The sequence below is a fragment of the Stylophora pistillata genome, chromosome 12 (assembly GCF_964205215.1).
Source record: "Stylophora pistillata chromosome 12, jaStyPist1.2, whole genome shotgun sequence".
NCBI lineage: Eukaryota > Metazoa > Cnidaria > Anthozoa > Scleractinia > Pocilloporidae > Stylophora > Stylophora pistillata.
Window position 1 is genome coordinate 5322887 of NC_142530.1, and position 26352 is coordinate 5349238.

Sequence of the window (26352 nt, forward strand, 5' to 3'; positions counted from 1 at the left end):
TACAAAATGGAGGATTATATCAGACCATGGCACCGTGGGAAAAAGGGGAGAGGGGGTGGGGGTGACAGTGGTTATTGCTGTGGACTCCTGACTGATCGAGAGCTTCAGTTGCCCTGTCTAGCTTATTGCGTTCTGTTTTTATGGGAGACATGTTGCTCTCACAATGTCCTTCTCTATTCTGGAGTACGATTGGTTAGCCACAATTTAGAAGGGAAATTTAAAGAAATGGAAAAGAAAAAGTGGTCAACTAAATCTTTCACTTTCTTCCATCGAATCAAGATTTATTGATTTATTTATTCAATCACATGATAAACGCACACGAGCTTACTTTAACTTGATATTGGCGTGCATGGCATACATATAGGTCCAGCGGAAGATAAAATGGGCTGCTAATTATACTCTAAACTAATTCAGGCACAGCCAAAGATCGAATATATTTCAGTGCGCATTACTAACTACAATAAATCATTATTCTTCAATGCATATTAATGGTGCACTTCACTCTCAAAATGTTTATCTCTACCTAGGGGATACCAGTGGGTAACCGCGACATGAATGGTTAATCTGCTGTTTTTCTTTCTGAAACGAAAACTGTCTTATTCTTCTATCGAACCAAAAGGGAAAATTTAAGAGTGTATACATGTATTATTAATTACGAAATCATTGTTTTTCCACAATGCATTTGTTAAAAAAATATGAAAACTAGATACCAATACAGAGACGTTACATGCACAAGGAAACCTTGTCACTTCATTCGATCTCCGCGGTTCAAGAAAGTTTGTCAGTGTTAAATCACAAAGAAACACTGAATGGTTACGATTATATTTCAAAATAGACTTGAATGTTACTTTTTTGAATTTCTATAGCGGAAGATACCATCCCTTCCCTACACCGTACTTGTGGAAAAACATTCAGAAGGACACAGAAACCAGCACCAAAAGTATAGTGTCTACATATATGATAAATATATTTCCATGCTGAAAGCCCACTCTCTGACAACTAAGAAAATAACCTTGACTGCCTATGTTTTCCCACACACCATCCTTACTTAAACATGAAAAAAGGAAAAAAGAACCGCTTTAACTCTGCTTTTAGGCTTAACTAACTTCTGATATCATTACTGTTGTATAGAGTAAACCATGTTCTAAATGGAAATCAATTAACAAAAACAACTATTCAAAGATTTAAGAAGTAAAATCAATAAAAGCTAGAATAAGATCCAATATAGATAAACTAAAGAAAGAAAACCTATGTACTATTCTCGCTAGGACAACGAAGCTTAATTTCATGTACAACCGAGGTTGAAATTATTTTCCTTACTTTATAAGCGTGCTATTGCAAGTTACCTTAGAACCTGCTAAAATAATTCTCGATACACCTCGACGCGCATATCCTGCGAGCTCATCAGATTTGTTGTTCCGTACGTGTATCTCTTGGAAATGACTCCTGCTGCTACCTTGCTCTTAACTTCTGCTTCTTGCTCTGTCGCTTGCCTTCTTACATTAGATCTGCAATAACTGGTAGCTCGCAGTCGACCAATGTGTCATAGATTTCTCCAACACTCAGGTGGCGATGCGCTCCCACTGCGCCAAGGACAACGTCAGAAGGGTTTACAACTCTCTTGTCTAGAAAGCGAATCTCGATTTGAGAGAAACCCAGCCTTCCTGCCAACAGTTTCCATTCGTCCCCACCTGCAGAGAACAACATATCATATTGTTTTACAAACTGAAAAACAGACTGCGACCTTAAACCAAACTTTGTTTTAACTGTGTTGCTAATTGGTGGAAATTGGTGCGGAAATGATCCGCAAACGCATCTGCAAAATCGAATCCTGTCGGGGCCTAAATTTTTCCAGGCTCCTTCTGAGAGTCGAGGGCGATAACCCATGAAATCGACTAAAAGTGACGACTGGTTTATAAATAAATGGGTGCACAGACGCCAACTCTATTCCTTACCCGAGAGGCTGAACGTCAAATCTTTGTATTGTTCAAATGGCATGCAACCAACTGACATATCCTCATTCAACAACGGCCCTGTAGACAAACAAACAGAAAAGAAAAAGATGGATATAGCGGAACATGTTTTAGAAAACTTAAAACCAAAACATTACTTAGTGCAGATCAAAAGGGCATGAATAACGAATGCAAGAACTCGATAAAATCAAGTACGCGTTGAAATTATTTTAATTAACAAACGGTAAACACCACAGCGTACACTATTGAGTTATGAATGCACGCGGGAGGTTGCTAAGCCCGATAGAGGCGTAAGAGTCGCTCGAGGCAAAAGCCGAGAGCAACTCTAGCTTCTTGAGTGCTTAGCAAACCTCCCAAGTGTATCCATAACTCAATAGTGTACGCTGTGGTGTTTACCATTTGTTTTATAACATAACATTGATACATTATAGCTAAAGAATTCCCTTTTATTTAACAAATCTTACGCGACCAGAAAAAACAAGCGCGCGCGGAAAAATAGCCTTTGCATTTGCTCACGTCAGCAGCGTACACCCATGGGCAAATGGGGGACGCTAAATTGACGAATCAGAGCGCGCGCTTAACTTTGGTTATGTTATAATGCTGCATGGAGAGGAAACTTGCGAGAGTACTTCTTCAAATCTTACAAACCTATACCCCCATCCCCTTGAGAAAAAAATCTCATCTTCCCTTCACTCACCAGTAGTACCAGCAGGTGTGATCTTACGTAAGTGCCTCACTAAGTCATCCCTTTTCTCAGATTTCGCTCTTAGGACAAGGCCACGAATCATATTTTTCGTCTCAGGCTCTGGACTGGTCAGAGATGCTGGTTCCAACTGCAGAGCTTCTTGAAACTGAATCACAATATCCTTAACGTCACGTGCTGAGTGGAGTGGAATGGACTGAATGGATTTTTTGACACTCTCTGGCAGCGCAAGTTCTTTCCGTTTCGCTCCTTGAAAATGATATAGTATTTATTGAAATAGTAAAGAGCCACACTGAAGTGCAAGAAGACAGACTCACGATGACGGAAAGCAATTTGTTAACGCACAACATCTTGAACTGGTTGCTATGCCTATTCCGCGCGAGAGAAGTTTGTTCGAAATCCTCTCGTATCAAAATTTGTAACTATAATTCTAGGGTAAGCTAAACTGTGTTAAAAAAAAATTGCTCTTTTTTCTTCTTAGAATGACATTTTTATTGAGCGATAGTGACATGAAAAGAAAGGGTCTCTCACCTTCCGAGGGAACTATGCCTTTTTCATCGAGACAACTTCCATGACGCGGTGCATGAAAATCTTGCAGCTGCTAAAAAAACAAAACAAATTAAATCAACTTTGGAATCGAGCTCAAGAAATAGAAAATGGGACAAGTTAGCCTGTTGAGGAGACCAGCTACAGGTTGCCGGCTACCAAGTTAACTCTTACCATTCTATTTGTAATCTCAATTTCGTGAGGAGTACGCCCCTTGATGGGAAAGCTAGATGAAATTATGATGGCTCGTAGAATTCAGATTTGATGAATCAAACTTGAACATCTTCAAGTGGAGAGACATCCATTACTGTATTCAGCTTTGGGTTAAATAACTTCCTGCAACTCTTAAAAATTATAGCTTCATTCTTATTCATTTAAGAATTTACTACGATGTGTTGAAAGTCAGCATGCAGAAAACTTAAATCCGATTATCAACTATTCAAGGAAACGAAGATGAATAATTGTTTTAAGAAAACACTGGGACATATATACATTAAGCGCAAAAATATGATTTTAAGTCATACATTCCTGCCACAATTTATACACTGTTTAATTAAGTTAAAACTGACAATTAAACCGTGTAATTATGTTAAAACTGACCTTATATAAAAATTCTGCTAGATTATTCACTTAACTTACCCAATTCGTGGAAGTTCCAGCACTTTCTTCGACGTCTTCAAATGAGAACCAACATTCGAACTGCTTGACCCGAATCCTGCAATCCCCAAGAGGGTTGTGTCCTGGTCTGTCACAATATTGACGCTGTCTCAAATCAGACTCTGACAAGAAGTGTAGACATTCACATCCATGCACGTCATGAGGGTGACATTTGACCGAGCCTGGTTGAGAACAGACTGGGCAGCAGACACACATATCGTACTTCACGTTCTTGAGCCAGTGAAACTCTTTCCGCATGCATTCAAGTACCAACCTCAACTTCCAGTGAATGGCACGAGATAGAGTTTGGTCAATGTTTCCTCGAGTTGTCTTAGCTCCCGTCTCGTTGTCGATGTCTCCACTGTAAACGACGATTTCAATCGATGAAGAATGGCACCGAAAAATTAGGGAGACACCCTGGCCGGGAAGAATGTGAAAAATGGCAAAATTATGAAATAACTGTGGGGTCATTTTGCTGTTCCATTCTTCGTTGCACCACGGGAGAAAAAGCAGGATAAGTCGGGAGAACAGACCAGGGGGCACTCGACCTGATGCGAATGTTATAAACAGGGATGGAATTTTTACGGAGTCAAGAAGCCTCAGGACATCCTCTGTTGGGGGTGACATCAGCATGGAGGGAACAAGATATTGCCTGTTAGAGTCCGCAGACGGCCAAGAATAAAGTAAGCTCAACCTTTCCATGATTGCAATAAGGCTGTTGCGGGATTCTTGGTTGTCAAACAAGTGTCTCCATGCATGGTCGATTAGCTTTTCATCTAAGATCCCTGTGTCTTCAAGCTTCAACCACAAGGCTTCTACTTGCTTCTCAGAGTGTTCATACCGCTTTACAGTGATAATCCTCTTGAGAACATCGACAAGCCACTGGGGATCTAGGATCACCATCCTTTCCAGCTCTGGAGAGCCACTGAAGTGAACAACAATTCTCTGATCATGCAGGAAATTCAACAAGGTCAAGAATTCTGCCTCGTTATGAACAGTACACTCGCCAAATGCGATACGCCTGGCCTCATCCAGTGATATCCACTTGTCGCGCTTCATACGGATGTGAAGCAAGCTTTCATACTTCAACCACCTCAACGGTATTTTGTTTTTCATCAGCGGGAGCTCCTTTGCTACAGCAAGTACTTTCTCTCTCAGGCGCACGACCTCTGGACACTCGTGGTCACCTCCTGATTTAGTATTATCTACAACGAAAACGTCTTTGAAAAGGTGCTCTCTGTATGCTTTGCTTCGTAAAAAACCAAATACTTCAAGTGCTTGATCTCTAGCGTTAGTATTAAGGAAAGGCTTATCGGCATGGGTGCAGACCAAGAACACTGGGGGAAGTCTTCCTGGTAAATTCTCGTGACTAGCTGTGGCTGTCTCCGAGGAGCTAAGTTCTGAGCCTACCAATGAAAAAATTGATGACATCCAAAAGTCAAGGAAGTCGAGGTTTGTTCTGTCGCTGTGAGAGTCCACAGTATTCCTGAACAGTCCTTTTTTCACAGATGGAGTTGCCTTCTCTTTTGGATTATGACTCAGATTAGCTACCAATAGATAGATAGCATTCTCAATCAGGAAAATTGGATGGGTGTCGTAATAGACTGATTGCCCAGCAAAGTCCCACAGGATTGAATAGATATCGTCGTTGTCGCAAACATCTTTCTTTCTCCGCACCATTTTTTTTAGCTGCTTAACTACTTCTTCAGGTATTTCTAGCATATGTCGGCGACTGTTTTCGCTTCCATCAGATCGACTCGGAGAAGATAATGCCACGTCTGTCTCGGTTTCTTTGGCAGCGAAATGAGTAGCTGTTCTACTTTGTTCTTCCGGAAGATCCTGTGAACTCGCAATTTCTTTCCTTAACCGTTCAAGGGTCAACTTAGCTGCCGCAAGGTTTTCAAACGAGAGACTTGACTCAGGACCCGCATCTTTGATTTTTTTCCCAGTTTTCCAAATCTCTTTGGAGACTTTGAAATATGCAGGATCTGCCTGTATTCCATCCGTACTTTCTTCAAATCTGTCGAAAGGCTCTCCTTTTAAAGACCTCTTCAGACTAGTTTTCCCTGTTCGCTCTTGTCCCACCAAGATTACTGGTATTCTGTTTACGGATGCCTCTCCGTCTTTGATGGCGTAGTTGTAGGCCTTAACCGCAACAGGACCGCGAGAATGAATTTCTATGGGGACTAGATGCATAAATTGGACGACCTGTTAGCAGTTGATTGGTAATAAGCTGTAACTGACGCGACAGTGTCAATTCAGTGTTATAGAAAGATCATGCATTTTGACTTGAATGCGTATTGGATCAAATTGACAAATCAATGCGATAAGGTTGGTAATTCTCTTAGTATGAAAACGATTCGTCACAGTCTAACTACCAATATTGGATCAATTTGGGAGCATTTACATGTTATTTTTGATTTTCTTTGTTTGTGTTTTTGTTTTTCCATTCAGGATACTTACACCAAACTGTAACTACGTCATAATGAAAAAACGCAAAAATAAAAAAAGGTAAAAAACAAAATAAACGAGAATTACAGATAACTTGGAAAATCTAATCTTCAACGGGAGAACGATAACCTTCAATTGCTTATGTTATCGTCAAATATAATTGAGAAAACAATTTGGAAATGCTTTGTTATAAACAGACGACAAAAGAGGCGTCTTGCCCACCGTTCATACGCTGTGGCCACGTACCTCATGCATTACCCGACAATTGGCAATCGTCGGGTGATTGACCTAAGACCGGGGCAGTCAGAAATGTTCACAAAGCACTCAATGAAAGTCTCATCAAAATTGTCAGGAGCACCAGATCGCTTATTAAAATGACAGCCGATTTCCAAATTTGTTGGTTTTTAAGTTAACGAGACTATTCGAAACGAGAGCGTCTCGCAAAGAGATTTTAGTCGAGGTAGCCCCAAAACTGGATGAGATGTGTTCAAAGAAGACATGACACTACAAATGGAAAATCGAGGACAAAATGTACAGTGCGTATCGAGAGCCAACGAAGCATAAATGTATTTCAACGCCAGGCAAGTGCGATAGATAAAACTTGTTACACTAAGTTGCTTAAGTCAATTTATCACAATAGTATGTGCTCTAAGAAAATAAAGGAAAAAGAAGCTGAGTGTATTACTGACTATATTCGCTCTTATTAAACATACGTTCATATCCAATGTGTAGTGCATAGAGTGACGCGATAAATAATAATAAAAAAATACTGAGATTCATTATCATGGATAAAAAATACATTACCTTCTCGTTTCTTCCGCCTCTCTAAAATAAAAACAAAATCATTTAAGTCCCTAACTGATATAAACGACAGAGCCTACACATCTGGTAGTTGTAGAGTGCATCTTTTTGTTTTTTTAGCATTAGCCCCGACGAGAAGTTTTTATGATGGATTACCAATTTTAACTGAATATGTATTCAGGAACCAAGTGTGAAGTATATATATATATATATATCTTATTTGTTGTGTAGTATCGCTGAGTATTTTTACGAGTTGTGCCGTATTTTGACGAGCCTGTAGGGTGAGTCAAAATACAAATGATGAGTAAAAATACTCAGCGATGCTACACAACAAAACGTCTTATAAGTTATTTATTATCCAACACGCCAAACCGTTATTTCAGTGCGGGCGAATTTTGCGGAAATTTATTTACGGGGAGTGCGTGACAGAAGTATGCGAAGCGGAACGGAATTGGCGCGTTGTCGTGTTGCTGTTTCTATTTTCTTCACTAAAAGAAGAAATTTTCTGGTCGTCAAGATGTTTTTCTTCGTTCGATTCATCTAATAAACTTTGATGTATATTTGCCAGCCATTCTGACTCTTCGTTGTCGGAAATATGATTCAAATTGTCCGCCATTTTTTTTTTTTTTTTTTTGTAACTACAATCCAATCCTTCGCTTGCGCGAAGCGAGAAAACTTGTTTAACTGGTACGGCTACCATAGACGAGTACAAATACCGCGTGATATTTGTACTCGTCTGTGGCGTTATTTGTACTCTACGAAGTGTAGTTGGATAATAATTTAACGTTATTAAATGCTAACAGCAACGTCATTATGGATAATTGCAAAGGATGATCATCCCAGTAAATACTTTCCAGTGCAGTAGCGCTATCTTCGCTGCAACAACGAAACTAATACATTTTAAGATAAATAGAAATCCAAGGACTAAATGTATGGTGCGCATCGACATACAACGAAACAGAAATTCATGTCTGCATCCGTTGACCTTAGAAGCAATAATTACATTTGAGTTGTGGCATTGTAGTGATTTTTTTTCTTTTGCTGCTGTTGTACATTTATATTAATGAGCTTAAATTAGTTTAACACAATGAAATACGCTCTAAGTAAATTAACAAAAAATAGCACTCATGGGCAAACAAACGGAACAGGAATTTATGTCTGTATTTGTTGGCTTTAGAAACCAGGCAAGTGCAATAAATACATTAGGCTGTGTCATTGTACAGTATTTTTAACAATAACAATAACATTTACTATTTGTATTTTCTTATTGCTGTAAGTTGTACTTTTACTCTAAGTTGCTTGAATCAGCATAGCACAGCATAGCTTGCGCTTTAAGAAAATGAAGACACAATACACTGAGTGTATCACCGAGTATATTTGCGATAAATGGAAATCCGATGACAATATGTATAGCTTACGCTGTAAAATGAAAAGAGCCAAACTGACCCCAAAAGCCAAATTGGCCCCAGTTTCTCGGGGACCAATTTGGCCCATTAAGGTTCGTTTTGGACTATTTGAGCCAAAACGGGTGGGACAGGCACCATTTCGACCCCTCCAAAATCTGAATTGGCCCCTATGAATTCTACTTTGGGATTTTTTTTTCAATTTGGCCCCTCAAGGAGCCACGTAGGATTAACCAGTTTGGCCTCAGAAGGATGCAATAATTGTAAACACAGTGACTAAGGTCATTAGTTTTTGCTCAACTTCATGCTGTGAACTTTTAAACGATTTAAATTTCTTTTATAAAAGCGATTTCCCTCCAAAATTCGTCCTTCTTTTGCGAGTGCGTTTCAGCACCTCCTTCTTCCGTATCTCATTAGTCGAACTAACCTATATAGCTAGACCTCGTGCGTTGGACTCAATAATGAATTACAGTAGCGAGGAGGTTGTCTCTTGGCTCGGGTCGCATGGATTTTCTCAAGAGACTAGAGAGGATAATAGGTGAGCGAAAGAAATTTTCTTAACAACACATTTTATTGCAACTTTATGTACACAAACTTGACTCCTCCGCTGATATTTGCTCGTATCTTATCTTGCAGAAAAGGACGGTTTCGACGGTGAATATCTCCTTGGCACTGCTCACGTTGTAGAATAACTAAGGCACTATTTTCCCCTTAATAAAAGAGCGACTAAAATTCAAGAAATTGACCGCGATGAACGCTGAACCTAGAGATGGAGCGATTTCTTCGTCGGTAAGATAATTTTAAGTATCTTACACATGCGTGGTTCCCCTGAATCTCAGCGGTTTCACAACTAAGGTCAACTTGGGGCCGAGAAATTGAGACGGTTACAATTCGAAGCGAACACTGTATGTAATTTGCACAAGGTGAAATTGACTTCTTTCAAGACTCTCTGATTTTACGATTTCTTACTCCGAATAGGCCATTTTACAGTTGTGTCCTTAGTTGCCAAGCCTTTGATTTGCCAAGCATTTGTATCTACTTAGCATGATAACAAAGTGATTTACGTATGATGCACGATCCTCGCAGTAGATAGCGCTATTTATGCAATAGCGAAAATCAGACCTGAAAAAAATCAGGCCTGTACGGGACTCGAACCACTGAACTCTGCGATACTAGTGCAGCGCTCTACCAATTGAGCTCACAACTGGGAGCAGGCCGTTAAGTTGATTCGTAATAAACCCGTGAAAGTGATAAATGAGATACAATTTTTTTCAGGTCTGATTTTCGCTATTGCATAAATAGCGCTATCTACTGCGCGGATCGTGCATCATACGTATCTAATACCGCAGTTCAAAATATAAGAACTTCTTATATTCATTGTATCTTATTTATCACTTTCACGGGTTTATTACGAATCAACTTAACGGCCTGCTCCCAGTTGGCTTGTTAGCTCAATTGGTAGAGCGCTGCACTAATATCGCAGAGGTCAGTGATTCGAGTCCCGTACAGGCCTGATTTTTTTTTTTTTTTTCAGGTCTGATTTTCGCTATTGCATAAATAGCGCTATCTACTGCGAGGATCGTGCATCATACGCCCAAATATCTAGCGCAACTAACCGTCTGACATACCGTATTAGAAACCGTTAATATGAGGCTAACAGACTTTCAAACCTTTATTTGCGATACTTACAACTTTTGTCTAAGTTTTAGTTTAATACTACTTTGCCATGCTAATAACAATTACAGAAAATACAAAAGTGTACGACTGGAGAATAATTGGGGGAGATTACATTCTCATACAAAGAATATTCTTTTTGTCTCCATGTTCACAAACTTTTGCAAAAGCGATACAAAACGCTTTCTGCAAAGTTACACAGTGTGAGATTTTAAAAATTTTCGCAATATGGAAATAACGCTTTAAGGTGGCTCGTACCGGTTTTCATCTTCTTGATGGCTTGTAACTTTGACAGAATACAACAGAAAGACTGACTAAGGCCAGTTGAACACTTTTACGGGGTTGAATTACATAATCATTGGTTATCCAAAAATAAGTGTCATTTCGTCACTAGCAGTTTCCATGGCAACGCTTTCATAGGCTTATTCAGACGCATTTTTTAGCTTGTGGCTTAAATAATTCGAAAACTAACACGGTGACCCCCTGATTTTTTTCAGTGATTGCTTTTGGCACTTGAAAAGGAAAATGCACAAACATTTTTCAAAAAATTCTACGGCGCGGAATTTCAGAAAATCTACAAAAAGGGCAATTTTCACACATCCCAAATTTCCTTCCGTAGAATTTTCTAGTTTTTTTTCTGATGACTCCTTTCGACGTTATTGTCATATTGGAACAATAAAAAGAAGGGGTCACCGGACTTGTTTTCATGCAATAGCTTTCGTGAGTTTAGCAATTTCCACGCGCGTTCTCGCGCATTTAAAAATCTGGATTCTATAAGATCGACACTTACTCATGATCTGTTTTAGCTACCGCTGACAATTGCGTGTGCTCGCGCGAGCAACTACGATCTGATGTTTACAGATGTTTACTGCTAAGAAAGTCATTAAACAGCCGTCAAAGACAGCCTCCCGAGCTCATCTTAATAATCCTACACATGACTTATGGCTATATCATATTATTTTCCTTGAAGTTTCAAAGTCTTCTTCCCCTTCAGGTAGATTATCCTTCACTTGAGTTCTTCTTTTTTCGCCGTCGCAAGATTTTATATCGGTTGAATATTTATTTTAAATGTGAAGTGAAGCAACCTCTACTTCTCCGAAAATCGTCTTCGTTATCTTAGTTTCTATCTCCTGCATTGACATTGGCCGCTCAACACATCAAATACAAGCTCTTAGGTAAACTTCTCACAAAAGTAGAAAAAATTCCACGCGTCGCTATCTTTGTTTTGAATTTTCATCTTTTGATCTCGCGCTTCTTTAGCACGTTTCTCTCACGTGCGCCACACAAGAGTGACCTGTGCCCCGCGCGAGGAAACTGGTAGGAGCCACCTTAAGACTCCGAAATAATTTGCCATAGTCCTATGAGATCAGGCATCCAATAGATCAGTTAATACGAAACAGTGGGGCCACGGGCGGCATTTAATCCGAAATTAGAGCATTCTAAGATAGCAGTAAGGAGGGATTTATCTCCAAACAGTGACCGTCTCAAGTCAAGCAGCTTTAGCTAAGTAAGCGCGAAAAAAATGACATTTATTACCAAAGGGAATAGATTAATTTATGCAACCTGCGCCGCGTTTTATCATTACCCCGGATGGGTTACATCCGGGACTTACAATAGCAGATACTTAAACATCCGAACATGTGATTTCGGGCCTCTTTTAGCAAGAGGCATAAAAAAAGACTGAATTCCTACGAACACTTGCACGTGAACCAGAGACTAACATTTCGCAGCTGTACCCTTCTTGATTTTTCACACTTTGAACATCTTGAGTGCATATTTCTTTTCGTTTAAGTATCGAAGTTGTTCTTTGGTCGTTTTAGTCTCCATTTTTTTGGGCGTGCATCTATACGAAAAAATCACTGATGTGTAGCTACTCCTGCCAAATAGGGATCATATATATTTTTTTCAGTCTGCAACTGAAAACTGTTAACTAAGAAAGAAACAATGATCAGTAATCACAGCCTATAATTTTGTGTTCATTCCATCTCTGAGAAGTCACCCGCCATTACTCACTTATTTTTCGAATAATCAATGTTAAACTTCAATGCGCGAAAAAGGGAGCAGAAAAGGTTGTAGAACTTTGCTCTCGTTGTCCTTCTCGTATTACTCATCATATCTGATAAACGATTTGATTTATGTAAGGTTGAGAGATATCAAAAGATCAATTTTCCTCTAAACGGAGACAAAAAAAAGCTTGTGGCAAAAAACTAATGAATACAACGTGATCATATAGCGCCAACGCGCTGAGAATACCTTGCGCTAGAAACAGTCAGAGAGTGTAATGCTTTTAGAGTATCTTCGTACGACAAAGAAGTACCGAGTTAACGTGACCATTTCTCGCGGGAAAAGTTTTCAACCAATTACAAGATCGATTGGACCTACTTTAAATGCCACGCAAGTTACTTGCCTCTTCTAACTCGTATAATCACTTCGACTTTTTACCTTATCGATATCCTTCTTCTAAACAGAACAGCCTGTATTGCTACTGGTGGGCCAATAGGAAGAACGTGGACCTTGGGCAACAAGGACGTTAATGTTTAGCAGATTTTGCGGAGTTATCGGCATCTATTTCAACTTCACAAGCGTGTATAGACTAGGGAGGCTATGAATGCAGAGAGGCCTCAGCACTCAGTATGGTGGTTAGCCCACGCCTCTCCACCGCACCTGCTTTCAATGGTTACAACAAGAGGCATTTTTCCCTTTTCTCTTAGAACCCACCAAAAACGATGACGAGCAAATAATTAGCTTCTCTGGCTGTTTTTTTTTAGTCATTTGAACGACACGGTGGAAACGCGTTTTGATCACGTCACAGTGGTGAGTGGTCATCAACTTTAGGCTGTCAAGCGCCTCGATATGTTGGTCGAGTGAGTTCGATGACAATATTGGTGTTTTTGCGTGGTTCTGAGTTACAAAAAATCCTTGATACATCTCATTGTTTATTAGGTTTGATCCTTTGAATGTCCACGTCGTAATGAATAGCGGTGTGGTGAAGTCATTTTGTTTGGAGTTGTATGCTGTTTGCTGACTTACGAAGCATGATCGTGGTTCTTCAGTCGCCCTCGCCTTCAAAATTGTCAAAAACTGCGATAGCTATCCAGACAAAGTAGCAGATTAGTTCTGTAAGATACTTTTCCGGCGAGTCTAAAGACTGGTTGGATTTTTTAAGGCTAATTAGCATGAAGCGATACAGGTAATTGTTGTGTGAAGAAAATATTCACACTTACTTTGCGCCCACATACGGTGCCTTTTCATTTTGGCAATCATTCGCTTGGATGAGAATTTTGCCTGTATATACTGTTTTTTTTGCCATTCCACCTTTCTGATTCTCTGTGCCTTTAAGAACGGGTGTCCGTAACCAAAATAAGAAAACATTTGTTCATTTCATATAGTTGCAGTTTTCTCAACAAGTCAGATATCTCTCATGAACAGAATTAAGCTCGTTTAAGCTCATATGATGGTGATTTTTACAAAGGGAGTTGAAATCGAAAAAATTGTAATTTGTTTGCTGCGCCAAGGCTCGCTAAAGATTCATTACGGCGATCAATCGAAGGCGCTGAAAATATAATATTTGAGACCGTCTAACATGACCGGTTCATTTACAATTTTCGTGTATGAAGTCTTTCTTGTTATCAGTTGAATGTAGATCTCTCTTACATGTCTTTAGTACGTTTGCCTGTACCTGTAACTACAGCTGCTACTTTAATTTCCCAGACAGCTCTATTTGTTTAAACGAAAGCGTTTTCGATGAAACCCACTAGTTTATTTCATTATTATTTATTTATATTTCAGTCATTTGAAACTTTCACAGGCACAACAACCTCCGGCTTTTGCTACTGTCAATTTCAGTGGTTTTTGAGATTAAAGTAAAATACGAATGAGTGATCGTCTTCGTTGCGGTTTTCCTTACTATAATAAGTGGTTTAGTGTCTCTTTTGGTAGTTTCTTTGAAAAGAATGATAATATTTACAGGTTTACTTTCCGCAGTTTTAGTTACAGATTTAAAACTGGCTTAGGAACGATCCTTATGGCAAAATCCCGACCAACTACGAACCAATCAGACACTCGGATTTAACTGAAGACAACCTTTTCGTATAAAGATTAACAATTATTTTTCGAGGGTGCGCCGGATATAAGATGATAAGTAAGTAACGGAGCATTTCGCACCTGCACCTTTCTTGATTTTTCATACTTATTATTGTCTTTGAACATCTTGAGTGCGTATTTATTCTAGGTATCGCCTTATACCGCACTGTAAAAGCTGGAGATTGTTCTTTGGTCGTTTCATTCTCCATTTTATTCTTCGTGCGTCCATAAAAAAGGTGGTCAAGTTCGAGTGCAGGTATAGGCTTTCAATTATATGGCTTTTAATCGTATGATAACCGTCTGCATCCTTTAGTTAAAACTTTTCTTTCTGTTTATAAAATGTAACCAATCCTTGAGCTGCAACACAACGAAGGGACGGGCTGATAAAATTTCGTAAAAAAAGAAAGAGGATGCAAAAGCTAAAGTATTTCACATGCTCGCTGCCGGAAAAAAATTAATACATAAACCACACAGCCTTTTTTCCGGGAATGTAAAACATTGCAGTCTCAAGGTAAACCAAGTGGTTTTTTTTTCTTAGATACGAAAAAATCACTGATATGTAGCTAATCCCGCCGATTACGGATACTTCTTTTTTCGGTCTGCAACCGTCTGCGATCGAAATCTGTCAGCTATTGAAAGAAGAAATGAATACAGGCTTTCATTTTTTTTTCATTCCCTCCCAGAAAAGTCAATGGCCATTTCTCCGCTATATTTTTAATAATCAATGTTAAACTTACATCTGCGAAAAAGGGAGAAAAAGGTAGACGATTTTTTTCTCTTGTTGCCTCCTTAAAGTAACGAGGAGTTGCTATATATCTATTACACGATTTGATGTTAGGTTTAGAGATATTACATGGCCATCAAAAGATCCATTTACTTCTGGAGGGAGTCAGAAAAACATTTGAGGAAAAAATAGTCAATATAACCTGAAAATATAGTGCCAATACGCTCAAAATACCTGGCACCAGAAGCATTATCTAGAAGGTAACGCTTTCCGGGATATGCGTAAGCTATAGAAGGAGCGAGTTAACGCTATGAAAGCTGCATGTGGCTATTCGCTTTGCATTAGAAGAGGCAGGATGTACTTCCTGAGCTTTGTTGTATATTTGTGTTGTGCTTTGCTACTTAAATGTGTTTCAAATTTTATTTTGTACTAATCCGCTTGAAAAGAGAAGGCTTGTGAAATTACCATAAAACAATTCATGTGTCAGTGGAAACTAGAAAATTTCGCTCCTGATTTTATCATAGCAACAGTACAACTATATCTATCACAATTGAATAAAGGAGGTGCGTTTCTAAACAAAATGTGGTGCTGCGTCGGTAGAGGAGTATAACAGGGTAATTAGCCATTTTCTAAACGAGCGGCGGTCTGGGTACGATTTGCCACCATAAAGGCTCTTGGGATCGTTTGGAGGGACAACGTGAAGGTAAACAAACATCGCGCACTATAACTTCTGTATTCCAGGCTGCACGAACAGTTACAGAAATGCACCTAACCTTCAGTATTATAGAATTTCTAAAGATCGTGATATACGTAGAAAGTACGTGGTTCATATGAGGAACGAGACGCTGAAATTAGACTCTACGAGTACGCAGATTTACTCAGCTCATTTCGATGGGGGAGAGTAACTTAGCAGAACACACTTGCCTTCAATTTTTCCAAGGACAAAACCGACAGCTCCAAATAGAGAACTCAAGAGGGCAAGTTTCAAAGATGCGCAGAAAATGGAGCAAACCAAAAAAAGAAAAACAACACTTGCTCAAATTGCTCAAATTACCACTGTTGTAATTTGCTGTTCACTTCTTTCATGTCGTTGTTTTCGTTCTCCGACTGCTGGATCTCTCCCTTTAACTTAACAATTTCTTTTTCACTTGTTTGTATTCTGTTATATAACCTGTTTAGTTGGTCACCAGTAATTAATGTTTGTATTTCCACACTGGTACTGGTGCCAGCATTAACATTATTATTTTCCGACTGTTCTTCAAATCTAAAGTTCGCTTCCAGTGGTAACTGAGCAAGTGTTGTTTTTCTTTTTTCGGTTTGCTCCATTTTCTGCGTATCTTCAAAACTGGCCCTCTTGAGTTCTCTACGTGGAGCTGTCGGTTTTGTCCATGGAAACCTTGAAGGCAAGCGTGTTCTGCTAAGTTTTTCTCCTCCATCAAAATGAGCTGAGCAAATCCCCGTACTCGTAGAGTCTAATTTCAGCGTCTCGTTCCTCATAAGAACCACGTACTTTCTACGTATATAAGGGTCTTTAGGAATTCTATAATACTGAAGGTTAGGTGCATTTCTGTAACTATTAGTGTAGCCTGGAATACAGCAGTTATAGTGCGCCATGTTAGTTTACCTTCACGTTGTCCCTCCAGACGATCCCAAGAGCCTTTATGGTGGCAAATCGTACCCAGACCGCCGCTTGTTTAGAAAATGGCTAATTAGGGTTTTATCAACGTAGTTGATAATGCAAATTAGCCACCTTAAAGAGTTTCGGAGTTGACGTTTCGAGCGTTATCCCTTTGTCAATTCGCCCTGACAAACTGAAGGGGTTAACGACCAGTTGACAAAATCATAATCATAATTTAACGGGTTCAATAAGAAGCATTTTCTCCCTTTTTCCATAAATATTAACACTAAAACGGAGTACGTAAACTGATAAGCAGTTTCATTGACTGTTTTAATATTCATTTTAACGATAGAAAATTGACAGTGGGCGAGACCTTTGTTTTGTGAGGTTGCGAAAAAGTAAACAAATTTGCTAGTTTTAACTGTTTTAAATTTGTAAATTTCTTAGAATCGACTTCAGTTCCGATGAGACGGATCGAATTTACTTTAAGAGGATCGAGTCGACCCCTGTGAATCGCGTCGATTCGTCTACATTGAATACCCTAATTTAACGCTTAAGTTTATATTGTGGTTGGTCTTCGGAGATATTGAGCCTTAGTATTGACCACTTTCATAAATGGCTGCCGGATTGATATTCTTTTGTTTAAATCTAAATTGGCCTTTCTGGCCTCGTTCTCCAGTTGAAAATTCAAAAGAAGGCATTATCTCAAGCGAGGCTAGTGAGGCTAATTTGAATTTAAACAAAAGAATATCAATTCGGCAGCCATTTATGAAAGTGGTGTATACCCTTATTTTTCGACTTTGTCAAAACCAGTGAGAGGTAAGGGAAGAAATGATTAATTAATTAATTAATAATTAATAGTTGCATTGCTACTGTGACAAACTGAATATATATTATATATGTTTGTCACAGTAGCAATGCAACGTCAGCTTATTAACTATGCAAAAAATGCAGGAAATGGGGGTTTTCCCATGGGGACCCTATATCTCCCAGGGAATTAAATATTTTGATCTACTATATTTAGACATTTGTTAACTCATGATACTTAGCATTTCTGCTAAGTTTGAGCCAAACCGGTGATTTGATGTTTATCGCCCCGGTTCTGCCCGGTTTTCTCGTGGACACGCTTTTTAACACTGTAGATTTAACAGTGAGATCCATGGAGGAGTTTTGGTTGGCAGCGGCTTCGGCGTAGGTTCATGGGGACAGAGATGATTTATCTCCTAATTTATGGTTATCCCCATTTGGCTTGCCATGCAGCGCTCCACCCCCATTTTCACATACTCGTTGCCGGAAAGTAAAAAATATATATATATATATATATATATATATATATATATACATACATACATACATATGCACTGCACTGACGAGACCCACATAGGTCGAAAGAGTGTGCGCCCTGTCTGCAGTTAGATAGCTCTCGCTCGGCTTTGCCTTTTGGCTACCTTGCGATTGAGCACTTTACACTGGGGTTGCCACGCACTTAGCATTCAGGCGAAGCTCATCACATTAGTTGTGATTTGAGCACTCTCGCATGGAAAGATGCCTGCACTTGGTCCCACAAGTGTAGCGCCCAGGCAATGGTTTATTCCAGAGCTTGGCCCAGTGTCTGCACTGATGAGACCCACATAGGTCGAAACAGTGTGCACCCTGTCTGTGTATATATACACATACTTATACACACATACACACTACACAGGGCTTTCTCGTACGGGAAGAAATAAACCATTGCAATCTTAAGAAAAACCATTTTTTTTTCCTACGAAAAAAAAGATCACTGATATGAAGCTACTCCCAACAAACAGGGATCAAATGTATTTTCTCAGTTACGATTAAAATTCTGAGCCGGCAACAGAAAGTTTTGAAATAATGAAAAAAAACAATGTTCAATAAACACAGCCTATCTTTGTGTTCATTCCATCTCTGAGCTGTCAATCGCCATTTCTCCCCGATTTTTTGAATAATCAATTTTAAACTTACATGTATGAAAAAGGGGTAAGCTCTTGTTGTCTCTCTCAAACAAAGAGAACTTGCTGCAAATTAATCATAACTAATACACGATTCGATCTTACATGTTTATCAAGAGATCTATTTACCTCTGGAGGGAGAAACAAAACTTTCCTGGCAAAAACTAATGAATTGAACGTGAAAATAAGGCGCCAACATGCCCAAATACCTAACGCAAGTATAACCGTCCGAGAAGGTAACCTCTATAACAGATCTGTTAAAATGAAATAGTTTAGTCGTTCGCAGAATTCAATTCACACTCCTCCATTCTAGCATGAGTAGTGTGACAAGACTTCTCTCCCACTGGGATTACAATTCAGTGTACCAATCCGCAAGGCAGTTTTTTTTTTAGGAGCCTTTATATTCCATGGGCGATTCGTGATTATTTGAACTAGAGAACTACCAATAATGAATGAATTCCACTTTTAGACAAATACAAAGCCATTAGCTACCCTGAAAGGCACAAAGAATACTTCCTCAAAGAAGAACGTCTGAGACACTATCAGAAACCTCTTGGATGGACCAGTCAGCCCATGGGAGGCCCTCACACCATCAGCATTCATTATTCTGTTGTAAACATTATGCTAAAAGAATTTGACGCCAGAGAAGAGAGAAGGGAGCACAGGCTTTGTAGTAGGGCCCACGAGATTCCTTCCAGTTTGAATTGCACCTCCGCCTTTTCTATTTGCAGAAGCCATGTGAAAATAGAAGGCCAAGACTCCGAAATGATTTGCAACAGTCTTATGAGATCAGGCCTTTGATGGATCACTTATAATTAGTTATTACGGAAGCGTTCAGTCACGAGCGGCATTTAATAAAAATCAGTGCATTTTTATATGTCATTAAGGACGTATCTATTCCCAAACAGGAACCGTCATGTAAGTCGAGCAGCTTTAGCCAGATGAGTGCGAAAAAAATGGAATTAATTCCTATAAGCAGGTGCACGTGAACAGGCGACTCACAATAGCAGCTGTACCCTTCTTGCTTTTTCATACTCATTGTCTGTGAACATCTTTAGTGCGTATTTCTTCTCGGTTAAGTATCGCTGCAAACTGTTGTGTAAGAGCTGGAGATGGTTCTTTGGTCGTTCTATTCTTAATTTTTTTCTGGGTATCGTTCCGTAAAAAAAAAAAAAAAAAATTGGCAGAAGGTGGTCAAGTTCGGACGCAGGTATAGGCTTTTAATTCTATGACTTTTAAACCTATTTGCTGCCACGTAAGAATGTCAGTGTTCATTTCAAAGAAAAAAAGGATTTCTATTTGAAAATGCCGATGTTTGGAACGCAATTATTCGCACTAATATACTTTTAGCTCAAATGAATAGCAAGTTAGAACAATGCAAGCAAGCAACTGTTCATATAAGTAAATGTTTTCAAGATCGTTCTTTCCCTTTAACGTCATTGTATCATATCAGAAGAATGCGTAATTTTTTCTAAGCATAAGCCTCCCCCAGGTGTTTTTAATAAAAAAACACTAAATTACCCCAAAAAAGTATATCCTCCCCGTCCAAGTGTGTACTATTTATGCGAATAAAAGTTGACAGCAACGTCAGTTATGAATAATGACTAATACATTTTCCGATAAAGGGAGATCCGAACACAAAATTCATAGCGCTTATTCACAAAAAAAAATCATAATCCGCGACCTTGTTATATCTACCACACCTTCGCTACAAATTGGTAAAATGACCAAACACCGGTAAACAAGAGGCCCAGCCATTAAAATTTCACAAGATGGGCAATCCTTAACCCAAATTAAACAAAGACAACAGACAAACTGGTCTACGGAATGAAGGGGGTAGGTTTCTTAAGAAACTGTGGCACCAGGTGATATGCGCAGGAAAATCGATTGGTATAAACGTCCTAAAATCACAGCCCTATTAAGTGTGTATTGTGTTCTTCTACGAATAGATTTCCGATGAGACGGATCGACCTTACTAAAGACGAGTCAAGTCGACCATTGCAAATCGTGCGGATTTGTTTAAATTTAATGCCCTAATCTAAAGTTTAATGTAATAAAATGTACTGAAGGATTTTCGATGACATCGACTAAACTAAAAAGCGCGTCGAGTCGACCCGTGCGAATTATGAACGCTTAAGTGTTTGTTGCCTTCTTCTACAAATCGACTTCCGATGTGACGGATCGACTTTACTTATGGCGAGTTGAGTCGACCCGTGCGAATTGTGTCGATTCGGCAACATTGAACACCTTAATTTAACGCTTAAGTTTCTATTATCTCCTTTTGCGAATCGACTTTCGGTGAGACGGATCGACTCAACAAAAAACGAATCGAGTTGATGAGTGCGAATCCTGTCGATTCGTGTACATTTTCTGCCCCTGCACTGTATTTAATATTCTAAGAATGGACTTCCGGCCTTTTCACGCTTCCAGAACTTAACAGGTTCAAGTTGTCATTCACTCCCTCACCATGCCACTCAAATTCACTCTTCAATTTGCTCTCACCCCTCAACTTCCGGTATGTTAACGTAAGATTTGATTCCCAGTGTGACGATTCGTCAAAGATCGTAGACGAATCGCAACAGTTTGGGTGTACTGAACATGTATGTTGATTTGCTGTACTCAGGAACGAGCTCTTTCAATTGTAGTCGATTTTTACGCTCGCTTAACCCCGATAATGAATGCTCATATTCACCGTGAACGCCAGTCAGATCACTCTCTGAACCATAAGTTCAAAAGTACATAAAATGGAGATGGTTGTCTTACAAATAGATCACTAGTAGCTATGTCATCTTTCAAAACAAAATCATCCATACTATTGGTTTTCTCTTGGTTCGCGGCTTCTAAAATTGTGTGATAAAAATATCTATAATGACTATATCTATTACCACAAATAGTGGTAATAGATATGAAAAAATAGAAAAGAAGAAAAAAGGAGAAATAGATATGGTAATAGATATGAAAAAATAGAAAAGAACAAAAAAGGAGAAATTACGATAAAACATTGTAGGAAATACAGCTGCCCGCCAATTTAATTTAATGAGAACACATCAAATCAGAAGAGCCTGCATTACCACTGATTAGCCAATTGCAATTGGAAGTATTCAGACCTTACATAAAAAGGAAGTTAATGTTTAGCAGGATCCGCGGATAAATGTCTTCCTTTCAAATTCACCAGTGTAAATAAACCCCCTCATATTCATTTCTCAATTAATCTGCATTTCTCATATATGATTTTCAAATATAGTTATTCGCGTATAAACTATAAGAAGGCTATGCTTGTAAATAGGGAGGGGTTCTGTAAGCATTGTCTCCCTTTTTCCTTAAATATTAACACTTAAACGACGACGAGCATATAAGCAGCTTCATTGACTGTTTTAATAGTCATTTTAACGGTAGAAAATTGACAGTGGGCGAGACCTTTGAAATGAATAACACTCTTTGGTAATTTGGTATGATCAACTAAGTTGAAATTGCAAATTGGCCACCGCAAAGCGTTAAAATGCTGATGTTTCGAGATTACTGAATTACTTTTCACCGGAATAATTATTTCGAGTGTTTATAAACTCCCTCTCATTTTCATTTCTTAATTAATCCGCATTTAACATGTATAATTTTCATATACAGTCAATTGTGTATTAACAAAAAGGAGTCTATAATCATATTTACTACGATTCATTACCATGCACTCTCTTCCCATACTAAAATATCGCTCAAATAACGCCGATATATCGCGATAACCGCGATATTCGGCGATTATCCTTTGCATTACTTTTGCACAGTATTGTGTGATGTAATAGGATCAAATTTAAGTAGTTATATTGTAAGCTTCTGGTATGTTCTGGAAAACCGTTCGTAAATATATATGAGAACTTGGTCGTGTACTTGGAGTAGTTCTTGTTGTCGGGAGTGACCGACTGTTTGGAAAGCTATACCAAGAGAGAGGACTGCGTGGAAGATCATAAATTTCAAGGAAGTTTGGAGAAAACTCTGAGTAAGATTTCAATCATCTCAATCCCCTACTGATATTGCCGAGTATTGCTGAACATTTCAAAGAAGCCCTATATTTTTATTTAATATTTGCGTTGTTAAATAGCCATTGACTCCCAACATATTTGCTTGATTACGCATGAAGAAGCATTGTGTATTATTCACTTGTTGCACTCGTCTTCTGAGTATAAGCCGTGGATGGTTTCGTAACGTTTCGAGATTACTGAATTACTTTTCACCGGAATAATTATTTCGAGTGTTTATAAACTCCCTCTCATTTTCATTTCTTAATTAATTCGCATTTAACATGTATAATTTTCGTATACAGCCAATTGTGTTTTAACAAAAACGAGACTATATATATATATATATAACATTTGATAGCGAGGTTAAATAATGATAAATTATCTCACTAATCTACTGATTTTTCAGAAACCTCTCGTGCACAAGAGAAAAAAAAAACCTGGCTAAATTTCCTTCACCAAAACATCATGTGCAACATTCCAAACATGCATACACAGACGTGTATTAAAGATCGACTTAACATAGTCGCTTCACCTATTTCAAATTCCTAAACACACATCACACGTAAGAAACCTGCGCATAAAAGAGGGCGGGGGGGAGGGGTAGACGTGGGTCACTTAAAACCCACTCTAATTAATCTTTGCCGTTCACAAAAAGTACAAAGTACAGTAAAACCCGGAAGCAACACCATGCTTTTCCTCGAGCTGCAACACGACAAAGGCTGGAGCAAATGAAATTTGTGTGATAAATGATATCCTAAGAGTGCGAAATAAGTTCTCCACGGAAGCCCTTCGACCAATCACGATTAGCGCTTAGATAATTTATAACTTGACTCGTGACTATGTGAGCTGGAGTAGCCTATTTCCCTCGAAAAGATAGTCTAAAAAATAAAACGTTCAGTGAAAATGCCTTAACACAGGCTCACCATGGGAGTCGAACGCTCCAAATAATGGCTCCTGTCACAGCCTACTATCTTTGTGTTCATTCCATCTCGGGAAGCTAAAAGATTTTCCTCTTATTCTCTCTCTTAAGTAACGAGGAGTTGCTATAAACTAACCATATCAAAAGCACGATTCGATGCAAGGTTGAGAGACTTTATATGGCCATCAAAAGGTCAAATTACCTCTGAAGGAAGACACAAAAAAATCTGTGGCACAAAGTTAAGACTAGAGCTTGAAAATATATGTAGTGCCTGCACGCTCGAAATACCTGAAAACATTAACAAGAAGGCAACGCTTCTAATGGATCTGCGTACGTTAAAGATGAACCTAGTTCAAGTGACCACTTCTTACAGGAAAAATTTCTCTTGAACACAGGGTATATTGGACCTGTCTTAATTGCCACGCAATGTTACTTGCTTCTTCAAATCCGTGCACTCACTTTGAAATTTAACTTATCGCTTATAAACTCATCGAAAGGATGTAGACTGGCCAGGTGTAAAGGAAAGGAATTAATAGTCAGCCGAGTCTGTGGAGCAAAGTTGTCCATTTTGGCTCAGTGAGCATCTATGAACCTGAGGGAAGCTATGTACACAACGACAAAGGGGTCTGGGTTAGTCACTTCGGCCACTTCACCTCTCCCTCTTAAAAAAGCCTAAGGGACTTAAGTCACTCAGCGACTAAGTGTATTTTAAGTATCATTTGAATGTGAGACTGACTCATCCGTGGTAAATTCACGTAAGCTGGACTTTGAAACTAAAGTTTGACTTGTCCGAAAATAAAGTAACTAACAGTCAGTGAGTTTCTAGTGTACATAGTCGACAGAGTCACCTCATCGATTTTATATTTCCTTAGCGCCTATCACAAAAATTAACTCCACGTACGTAGGGATAGAGGATATGCATTCTACATGTATATGGACGTAATTTAAGGAATCGAACGCTCCCAAATAATCTTTACATCTATAGTGATAAAATGAGTATTTCAGCAACGACAATTGTTTGTGTGGTGTCCTGTGGACATCCGGGACTATACACAGTGGTCAGGTGACCGAGAGAGTGTGCGTGTATGTGAAAAAGAGCGGGAGTTCGAAGGGTGACGGAGTGTTGTTTGAGTTATTGACCTTAGTTGCTTCTAGGAATATTACATTGGTGATGATGATGGTCCAATATAAGTGAGAAGCACTTACCACCATTAGATTTAGCCGGACTAGTTCCGCAAGTCGCGGACAAGTGGCGTAAATGGAAGCGCGCGTTCGAATATTATGCCGAGGGAAAGGAGGGCATGGACAATGCTCCTAAGAAGACGTCTCAACGTTTGCATTTCGCCGGTATGGAAGTGCAAGACATATTCGAAGACTTTCAAGATCCTGGTCCTATCCCAGCAGAGTGTCATAACGCTTATAAGGTCGCTATTCGCAAGCTGGATTTCTACTTTTGCGTCGAGGAGAATATTCCTTACGAGCGCCATCTTTTTCGTCAGCTGTCACTGCAGGAGGGGGCGACCGCTGACCAGTTTATGGTACGCCTAAGAAAACAAGCTAGGCATCGCAATTTCGGAACGAGTTTGAACGACAACTTGAGTGATCCGCTGATTGAGAAGCTAACGGATTTTGAGCTGAAGAGGACATTGTTGGGACACAGGAATATTACACTGGAAGAAGCCTTAGATATAACTCGTGCTTGGGAAGCGGCCGGGAGACAAGCAACAACCATGACTGTGAATCCAGCGGTAATGAAGGAGACAGTGTCAATGCAATCAAGACGAGACAAGGAAAAAGAGATGATAAACCCAGAAAGTGCTACAATTGTGGAAGAGAGGGGCATCTGCCCATTGATAGGAGTTGTATAGCAAAAGGAGAGAAATGTGAAAAATGTGGGAGGAATGGTCATTTTGCTTCGTGTTGTAAGGCACAGAGTGGTAATTATGCAACTGGAGGTAAGCCGGATCAGCAAAGGAGGGATTCTGAAAGACGCCAGTCTTAAGATGCTAACTTCATGGGCGATCAGAACGCATCTGACAGCGAGGAGAACTGTGCTTTTGCATTTGCAGTTACAGAGAATCAAGGAGAAACATGCAATGCAACCCGTCCCAAAGAAACAGAGCTGGAAGTGAATATTAATGGATTTACAACAGTACTCATTGATTCAGGGTCAGTAGGTAACCTCATAAGAGTGGAAGAATATGAAGAACTTAAGGCCCAAGGCCTTGACGCGAAGATGGAGGATTGCCACATACGGTTGTATGCGTGTGGCGGGATGGAGTTGGAAGTGATTGGCCACGTTAAAGTTGAGATCTCGGCAGGTGATAAGAGGATAGGTTCGCACTTGGTAGTCACTAAGAGTGGAAGGTGTCTGCTGGGCCACGAAACCTCACAAGCTCTGGGTCTGCTTCGTATTAGTACGAGCGTCAGCAGTGCGTTTGTGTAGTGCAATGTCGTTGGCGAGAACTTAGCCCCAGCTCTTCAGACTAAGTATCCAACAGTGTTTGTTGGCGTCGGCAAGCTGAAAGACCACAAACTGAAACTACATGTCGACTCAAAGGTGACACCAGTGGCTCAGAAACCAAGGCGTGTCCCATTTGCACGGTCAGAGAAAGTAACTGCGAAAGTTGAAGACCTCATTGCTAAGGATATAGTGGAGCGAGTAAATGGGCCGACGTCATGGGTTAGTCCTGTGGTGATTGCGCCAAATGCATCAGGGAATATCCGGTTGTGCGTAGATATGAGGAAGGCAAATGCAGCTATCATTCGTGAAAGGATACCCATCCCGACGGTGGGCGAGGTGTTGGAAAATCTCAA

General features: G+C 39.5%; 1 protein-coding gene across 15 annotated transcripts in view; it reads right to left on the reverse strand.

The window, feature by feature from the left end:
• Positions 1–254: 254 nt before the first annotated feature.
• The window catches only part of LOC148718519 (uncharacterized), a 677830-nt gene continuing 651732 nt past the window's right edge, over positions 255–26352 (reverse strand). For all 15 annotated transcript variants that reach the window (XM_088740223.1, XM_088740224.1, XM_088740239.1 and 12 more), the window contains 6 exons: positions 7135–7155; positions 3862–6065; positions 3208–3277; positions 2671–2925; positions 1956–2033; positions 255–1691 (listed from right to left, as the gene is read on the reverse strand). In XM_088740223.1, coding sequence (XP_088596349.1) covers positions 1498–1691; positions 1956–2033; positions 2671–2925; positions 3208–3277; positions 3862–6065; positions 7135–7155 — 2822 coding nt within the window. In that variant the 3' untranslated portion in view covers positions 255–1497. The remainder of the gene's footprint in view (positions 1692–1955; positions 2034–2670; positions 2926–3207; positions 3278–3861; positions 6066–7134; positions 7156–26352) is intronic.